Here is a 9,557-nt window from a genome sequence, read left to right on the forward strand (position 1 = left end):
TATGCCCCCTTTAAACATGATGGGACTCATGTAGACGAGTGGCGTATGGTGTATTGAGGAAAAAACATCAATGATAAATAATGTTGAGTATTCACATGGTCAGTGTGTGTGTTGGCAGCTAGCTACAGCTGACGTCTGTTAAATCGAATGAACACTGGCTGCACCTACAATCCACATGTCAAAAGCACATGAATAACATGAGCCAAAACCTTTCTACACGTTCTGTCTGGACCATTTTAATACATCACTGCTTATTCAACATAACACACTTGGATCAGATTTGGGTTCACCCTGGAGGAAATGACATAATCTCGTCTCCATGCATTTATCTGTTTGTTGACTTGTTTTGTACTTTTTGTTGTTTTTGTACAAGTTCAGCTTCCCTCTAACAGGCATTTACATCCAGCTGAAATTAGAACAAAACTCTCGAGTCAACCGCCTGTCAATATTTCCCATGTTCTTTGAAATAATGAAGACCCTTTGGGAATTAGTTAATCCAACTTTCAATCAAAAGTTTTCTTGCTATAAATAAGACAAAAGTTCTTGATGTTTTGTTTTTGTTGTTTGCACTGTTCTGCAGTGTGTGTGTGTGTGTGTGTGTGTGTGTGTGTGTGTGTGTGTTCGCGTTTGTGTGTGTGTGTGTGTGTGTGTTTGTGTGTGGTCCAAAGAGACAGCGAGTGAGAGATTGGTGTCAAATATAAAGACTTCATCTGACAGAGATAATGTCGCCCTGCTCCCCCAGCCTAATACACAACCTGACAGCCGAGAGTAACACATCTAAGTTCTTCTTTGGTCTGTCAAAACCAGAGAAAAACCCATCAAAGCGTGTGTGTGTGTGTGTGTGTGTTTGATGTGTTATCTGTCCAACAGAGAGTGTGTCGTCTCTCTTCTACCTCCATCTTTCTCCTTGGAACTTTTTCTTTTTCCACTCACAGTTTCAATGCACATATTTAACTGTCACTGCGACTGGGAATCAGTCTCTCAGGTTGTATGCAGACATTTCCAGCTGAAACAGTTTGCAAATTGCAAATAGTAAATGGCTTTCATCTGAATAGTAAAAAACAACTTGCTTAGACTTCAGTTTTGCCTTACGAGGCTCAGCGTTACTGCGTGATGATGGAAAACGAGACCGCATTTTACTCTGTCTCCTTCACTGGGTTGTATAACCAGGAACTAATAGAAAATGATGGAGGCGGGCAGAGCTGCAACGATTAATCGATTAGCTTTCAACTATTAAATGAATCGCCAACTATTTTGATATTTGATTAATCGGTTTGAGTAATTTCTTAAGTAAAAACGAGTCAAAATTCTCTGATTCCAGCTTCTTAAATGTGAATATTTTCTGGTTTCTTTACTCCTCTATGACAGTAAACTCAATATCTTTGAGTTGTGAACAAAGCAAGACATTTGAGGATGTCATCTTGGGCTTTGGGAAACACTGATCGACATTTTTCATAATTTTCTGACATTTTATAGACCAATCAACTAATTGATTAATCGACAATGAAAATAATCGTTAGTTGCAGCCCTAGAGGCAGTCAGTCCTTCCACCATCTTCATCTGATTAACGGTTCTGAAAGTGGACGTGCACGTTTTTCTTTTTCACTACAGCTGTTTTGATGTGCAGTTTACAACATGTTTCAGCCATAAATGATGCTCAAACCTTGAAGTCACCTCGCTATGTTTGCATAAGAACATCATGAGCTGACGCCTCAGTGACCACAAAAACATTTACAACATCATGAAACACACCTGGCATGTGTGCATCCCAACACACTTTAGAGAGAGAAAGAAAGACAGACAGACAGACAGACAGACAGACAGACAGTCAGCTGCAGTAGATGACGGAGGGGTAAACAGTGCACGCACTACATGGCATTAACTGTATCTGAAAAGTGTGTTCATGTGAGTGAAAGGAAACTACACACTACACTGTAGTATTACTTCTTTTACTTAAATAGAGATCTGTTTTTCTTCCCTCTCTGTATGTTAAAAAGTGGTATCGAGCCATCCCTAGTGATGATGTAAATGCAGAAGCATGTCAAATACGGCTTTACTTTGTATCTGTGCCTTTTGAAATGGTAAGGAACTCTACTCTGACTATAAAAAACATTTCCCTTTTTTTCCTGTCTTTGTTCGTCTATTATCTCTCCTCACCCCCTCCTCGCTCTCCGAGTCTGAGAACCTCTAATAGTTGTTTGTTTGTTAGTTGACCTCTGGCGATTTGAATCATGCTGAGATGTGTGTGTGTGTGTGAGAGTATGTACTCCCTCAGCGTTTATCAGTCATTACTTACATACAGCCTTAAAGGCCTGTAATTAACTTCAGCTTTGATGCCCCCCCACCTGCTCATTTCCTGCACACACACACACAAACACACACACATGTGCATTCAAACATACAGTACATCTCTCTGTTGTTCTTCAATGAGACACGGCACACAAATAAATGCACACTCAGAGATCCGCACACATTCTTCGACACTCAGTCATGCTGTGAGACTAATTGTGTTTTAGTGGAAACAGGAAAACACACTTCACATCTCTGAGACCAATCTCTGCATTGGGCTGCATCTGTGTGTGTGTGTGTGTGTGTGTGTGTGTGTGTGTGTGTGTGTGTGTGTGTGTGTGTGTGTGTGTGCGTGTGTGTGTACAAGTCCAATGTTCTACAACTGTTTTTGTGACACCAACACAACTCACAGATCTCTCACTGATATCAAATCAATAAAAGAATGTGCAAAAGACATTCTGACGCTGAGGCTGATGAGTGTCGGCCACAAGGCAAGCAGATGTAGCCATGACACTTATTCAATATCTTAAAAAAACATGATCTGCACAACATAGCCTCCGTCTTATCCCACACACACACACCTCTCTATTTACCCCAAGCACATAGCAAAAATAATGGAATTCAGTGGAGGCACAAACACTTAAATTTATTATCGATTTCTGTTGTTATAACTCTATCTTCCTGTGTGAGAGGGTGAATATGATTTTTGAAATATTGGAAAAATGTCAAGTCATAATGTTAAGGCTTGTACCCGGCAGTCCTAAAACAGTGTGTGTGAGGTAGACTGGCATTGCCGGTCATGAGTCAAGGTGCTAGCGTGGCTGAAAATGACTTGAAACAATGATAACGTCAGTTCAAACAATGGGCATCTCCATAATGTGGGAGCTATTTTTATAAACCATATCACCATAACAAAGGGTATTATAGTAATAGTGGGAACTTCAGTCTAAACAGAATAGTCAATATTGGGAGTATGTGAATGATTTTTGCCTTCATATAATTAATATTCAAGATTTGACACACAGGTATATTAATGTCATCAAAATTACACATGCAAACCCAAGTACACGTCCGCTGATTGAAACATATTCATCTTGCCTCACACTCTAGTTGTAAATGACTGGCAGTCTGTGAAGGGAGCAGCTGGAGGAATAAATTCAAATTACACTGAATAAACAATACTGCCCTGCTGTTACTTCAAGTAGCAGCAATTCTCCACATTTACACCCCTGCAGGGCATTTTGTTAGCTATCCTTTAGCCAGACAAAATGACTAAGCTTACATTTGCGTCATTGAGAGAGGAAACACACAGCAGCTCGCGCCGCATATCAACAGTCTTCTACTGCTGTCCACACAGCAGCTGAGGGTGAAGCATCTTTGGTAAATAATTAATAACGTCATTATCAGCGGATAAAGTGGATGTTCTTCAGAGCTACATGAACTAAGCACTGACTGGGGATGCTGTTTAATAAGTACAGAGACAGTGATGTAATAGAAACCCAGTGAAGGGATCTGTCTTAGTGTAGCTAGAATGGACCGTAAGGACCTTACAGCTCTGGATACTGCGCAGTGTGCCAAATGAGAGAAGCGTGTCGATATGTGCTTGTTTTTTATTTACCCAGCAGCACACAATCCGCTCCATCATAATGTATATGCACTAGCCCCTAACAAAACACATACACATGCAATAAATAAACATTATGAGTCATCCTCAGGCAACATACACAAAGCTAAAGCATATCTGCGATTGAATCCTATACTGACAAAATGCAGTCCAGAAGGGCAACTATCGATTATTTTCATTACTTCTATTTAAATGATTAAATGCTAAATTGTTGAGTCTGTGTCAAAAACTAAACAGTTTAGACCAAAATCATATCTTATCTTAAACCCAGTTATATAATATGTGATATGAAATTTAGAAAAACAAGGGAATCTTCATGTTTGAGAAGCTGTAACCAGCAAATGTTTAGTATCTTTACTTGATAAATGACTAATTAATTGAAACTGTTTGAGCACTACGAAACACATAACTCAATCTCGGAACCCATCGGCTATCGGTCTGACGACAGATAAGCCTCTGGGGGCAAGGGGATATATTTCTGGGGGTGTAGCCAGTGGATATCCAGGCCATGACTTCCTTTTCCATGCGCTGCTCATTGTTTACAGTCCAATTAGCAACTTGAAGTTGAGATGCGAGACTGGAGTTGGAGTTGAGAGACGACGTGTACAACCAGATTGTTTCACAAGTTTACAAGGTAATTTAAAACAATAAAAAGCTGAATTATTGTATATTATATATATAGCTGATGGGATCCCAGATTGCATTTTGGGAAATGCGTTCCGCCTCTTTTGCTTCTCACACGGACTATTTACCTGCATTTGATCAAAGCCTGCTCCAACGTGATTGGACAATACTACTCGGACTACAAACAGAAACCAGAACGCTTCCGATACCAAAATCTTGTCTCGTTGCTACTGATTCTACATGTGAATGCAGAATCTGTCTAAAGAGATTACACATAACTATACATACATGCATGCACACGTCACATATACAGTACAAGTATATACACACATTCACTCTCCTTATTACAGTGCATCTGTCTTGCTGCTTTCTTACTGCAAGTCCTTCAGTATCCTCACCTTCACTCTGTCTCCTCAAACATCTAACGTCTTAAATTCCCTGTTTCTCTCATCATGTCTCTTAAAGTACAGATCAGGAAAACACCTGAAAACAGACTGGCATACGAAAAATGAGTACTGCACATAATAACAGTGTAAGAAGTGAAAGGATGCTCCTTTCAAATGAAGTACATGGAGAAATTAAAGAGTGAGCAGTCACTGCTGAACTGATCATGCCCTTTAATACATTTTACCTTTATGTGGAAATCAAAACTAGACATGAGCTACATCTTTATATTCCCCCCTCTACATTAACTGCTCTCATTAATCATCTTCCATTTGCTACCAAGGCTCATATACATACTGTATATACCCCACAGTAATTTACCCTTCATTCACCTTGCAGTCTCTGCACCAGAAATCAGCACAGTAACTCTCCTTACCAGTCTCATTAAATTCACATGCATCTGTTTAGCTTGATGAAGTGGGTTTGGTTTGGCTACAGTAGAGAAAGCAGCAGTGCTGCTATTAAGCATCCAGCTGGACAAATATCACAAGCAAATGAGATGAAACGGACGACGAATCATCACATCACAGCAGAAAAAGGCAACACTGAATGTAGCACAGATGTACAGAGTGTCTATACTGATAAGGAGTGAGCCATAAGGATTAACCCCTCTGTTCTGTTCTATTTAATCTTATATTAAAACACTATTGTGATTAGGACTGTCTTCGACCAAAGAAATTCTTAGTCGACTAACACTCATACGATTTTGTTGACTAATCAACAGATCTGTAAAACTGAGTTTCTCCACAAAGAATCACACAAAAGCACCACTTTAAATCTTGTGTTTACCAGAGATGTGCGCATAAGTTTCTTAGACATAAATCATTCAGCATGAAAAAAGCATAAAAAATTACTAATCAACTAAATTAATCTTAGTCGACGAAGACCAAAACAAGCAATTAGTCGACTAATCGACTAGGAGGAGGCCGCCCAAGCCCTAATTCTGATATTGTAAACTTTCTTGAAAATCAATTAGGAAACTGTTTTGGATATTTTTGGATTTATACATTACTATTACATACTTATATATATATATATATATATATATATATATATATATATATTTAAACAAAGTATTTGAATACTGATTTGGAGGTTTGATTTCTATGGCAATGGTCAAAGCCTTCATGCCACCTCTTAAACCATGGAAGAGCAATGGCGCCATCTAGTGGCCAGTTGAGGACATTAGTTGCATCTACCAATGTATACCTATATATACCAATGTATACCAATATATACCAATGTATACCTATATAAACCTATATATACCAATGTATACCAATATATACCAATGTATACCAATATATACCAATGTATACCAATATATACCAATGTATACCAATATATACCAATATATACCGCTGTATATATACCAATGTTTACCAATGTTTACCAATGTATATATACCAATGTATACCAATATATACCAATATATACCAATGTATACCAATGTAGCAAGCTAGAAATGAAGAACCATAACTTCATAAACGTCTTAATTGAACGCAAACAAACACACACAGTCACCAACACGTAAACCAAACTGTATATAAAGAGTATGATACACAAACTGTCAAAGAAGGAAAGCAAAACATCACTTTTATCGACTTTATCTACTCAGACATGAGCCAGAAATATGTCCTGATTCACCACACTGCCTTCAAACCACCTATGCCAACGTTAGTATGTCAGAGGAGTGACTGTCTCACCGTGAGAAGCAGTGGTGACAGACCTCTCTGGACAGTTTGTTGGACTCACCGTGAGAAGCAGTGGTGACAGACCTCTCTGGACAGTTTGTTGGACTCACCGTGAGAAGCAGTGGTGGCAGACCTCTCTGGACAGTTTGTTGGACACGCAGCTCTCCAGCGGCTCGGAGGAGTAGACCAGCTCTCCTCTCCGGATCCCGGCTGTGGCCCGCAGACCGTTACCTTTCCCCGGGCTGATGAACCGCTCCAGCTTCGGAGCCATATAGCCGGTTAGTTTTTCCCTCCACGTGAACCGAGCAGGAGCAGTGTTTACATCCGTAACGTAATAGACGCACGCCCTGCGTCATGGCGTCACAGACACGTCGTGACACATTTGCCATCATGCAGGAACTTAAAGTGGCAGTAGGCAGAATATTTTTGGCATCATTGGGGAAAAAAATCCATAATAACCTTTCAGCATATTGTAATTCAAGTGTTCTGAGAGATAACTAGACTCCTGCACCTCATCATGGTTCTGTTTTCAGGCTTTTTTTATTATTATCTATTTATTTATTTATTTTTATTGTTTTGTTTTTTTTATTTTATGTTGGTTTTGTTTCATTTCTGTTGTCCTTTTATGTTTGGCACAGCTCTTTGTTTATGTTTTCGCTATGCTTTTTTTGTATTTAAATGTTTTTAATGTTTTCTGCTGTTACTATGTATACTGTCATTTTGAAATAATAAAAAAAAGAAGAAAAAAAATGAACTTAAAGTGGCAGTAGGCAGTATATTTTTGGCATCACTGGGCAAAAAAATCCATAATAACCTTTCAGCATATTGTAATTCAAGTGTTCTAAGTGATAACTAGACTTCTGCACCTCCTCATGGCTCTGTTTTCAGGCTTTAAAAAATCTAGGTAATTTTATTGAGAGAGCGTTCCTATTGGCTGGGCAACGGTCATGTGACCGGTACTTAGCGTTCCTTCACCAGATTTCACAATGGCGGAGGCGTGACAAACTTTTTCATTTTACAGCTAAACAGTAAACTACAAGATGTTTCTGAAAACATTTGAGGTGAGAAATAGGCATTAACGTAACATAATAATGATTCATATTTGATCAGCGCTGCCTAGTTTGACCGTTTGGTCGGAGTTTGTGAGTGATTGACAGTCGGCTCTCATAGACGGCAGATAGACAGCAGATCTCAGATCAGCTCTGACTGCCTGTTTTCCTCCGGTATGTGAAATCTTGCAGATGCCGTTAGGAGCACCGGAAGACACAGAGGCACATGATTTTTTTCAGGTTACCTGTTTCATGTACTACTGTCACGGTATAGAAACCGTTTTATAGAAATAGCTTTTTTTAATCATATTTGCTCCAATCTCGCCTACTTCAGCTTTAACATATTAGAAACACACTCAGTTATGTTTCGGTCCCTTCATCTAGATGTTTTTGGTCCTCCTTATTTGAGGATATTCAGTGGGAGAAAGCTTGGGAAATTTATGATAAATACTGTATCAATAAGAAACTTAAGGACGCGTCTTTCAAGATATTACATAGCATTTACCAGGTAAAACTTGTGTTAGAAAGATTCAAGCTGGATATCGATTACAAGTGTGATTTCTGTGGACTTGAAAAAGAGAGTATTTTCCCATCTATTCTTTCACTGTATACACTATATACAAGAATGTTCTGGATCAATGTAACCAACTTTCTAGAAAAGAAACTTAAGATCAATGTTGAAATACATATGTTTGATGTAATGATATATTTTAGTCAAGATAAGATTGGAAATAACATGCTGTATATAATACAATTATTTATTATTTTTGGAAAATTTCATATTCATAAGACAAAATGGTCAGGAGACAAGCCCACTTTCCTACACTTTATTAATGAATTTAAACAGTATAGCACCATCATACCCTATTAAAAACAAAAAAGCCATAAAGACTTATACATTATTAAATGATTATAATATGATGTATATAACATAAACACAAACTCTGGCATTATGAAATGTATATGTAATTATTTTGTCTTGTCTTTTTTCTTTTTGTTCAACTGTCTATGTATCTGCACCTTTGTTAATTGAGCATGAGTTCAATAAAGAAAGCATATTAAAAAAAAAATCCATACATGAACTTTACTTATCAGTTATATTCTTTCCTGTCTTCTACGGGGAATTTCTGTCTATTAATAAATAATTGAAAAGTATAAAGTAGTTAAAATTATTGCAACCATAAACTACAGCAGTATAATACAACGTACACATTAATGCACAGGTAACAATTATCCAAAAGCATAATACTTACTTACATACTTTTACTTAAGTAAGGTTCTGAGGACTTTTACTTGTACTGGAGTCATTTCACAGTGTGGTATTGCTACTTAAATGATCTGGATACGTCTTCCACCACCGAAGAAGGTACCATGACAATGTCCTGTAATGTTTTTATTAAATTAGATGCTCTTAGACTTTAGTATTCAGTCATGACTCATGAATACAAACATCCTCTCTCATCTGATACAATCAATCATACATCTTCTATTTTGTCTCTGGAAGTTTTTATTCTTAATCACATTTAATTATTTTTCATCAGTCAATATGAGCAGTATTCTATTGAAGATGAAATATTTTCACATGAGGAAAATTATCACATATCAAGTGCAATCCACAATGGCCATGAATAAACTATTGTAATTAGTCTTAAATAGGTAACTGGCATCATTAAAAGAAGACTGAACAGACAACTTGGTTTGCAGTTCAGTTGATAAATGTATAAATCTAAATGTATTAAAGCTCAGACTCATGAGGTGAGTTTATCTTCCAGCTAAATTAAACATGCATCCTGTGTCCGAGAAGACTTGTTCTACAATAGAGATACATGGAAA

At 37.8% G+C, this 9,557-nt stretch overlaps 1 protein-coding gene across 2 annotated transcripts in view; it reads right to left on the bottom strand.

Moving 5' to 3' along the window:
• The window catches only part of smyd3 (SET and MYND domain containing 3), a 90,837-nt gene extending 83,803 nt beyond the window's left edge, over nt 1-7,034 (bottom strand). Inside the window, exon 1 of one of the 2 annotated variants that reach the window (XM_074612514.1) lies at nt 6,786-7,034. In XM_074612514.1, the coding sequence (XP_074468615.1) occupies nt 6,786-6,946 (161 nt within the window). In that variant the 5' untranslated portion in view covers nt 6,947-7,034. Of the gene's footprint in view, nt 1-6,687 lie in introns of both variants that reach the window. The other variant, XM_074612531.1, reaches the window with a different exon arrangement.
• Between the last annotated feature and the right edge of the window lie 2,523 nt (nt 7,035-9,557).

Source organism: Sebastes fasciatus, chromosome 2, assembly GCF_043250625.1.
Source record: "Sebastes fasciatus isolate fSebFas1 chromosome 2, fSebFas1.pri, whole genome shotgun sequence".
Taxonomy (NCBI): Eukaryota; Metazoa; Chordata; class Actinopteri; order Perciformes; family Sebastidae; genus Sebastes; species Sebastes fasciatus.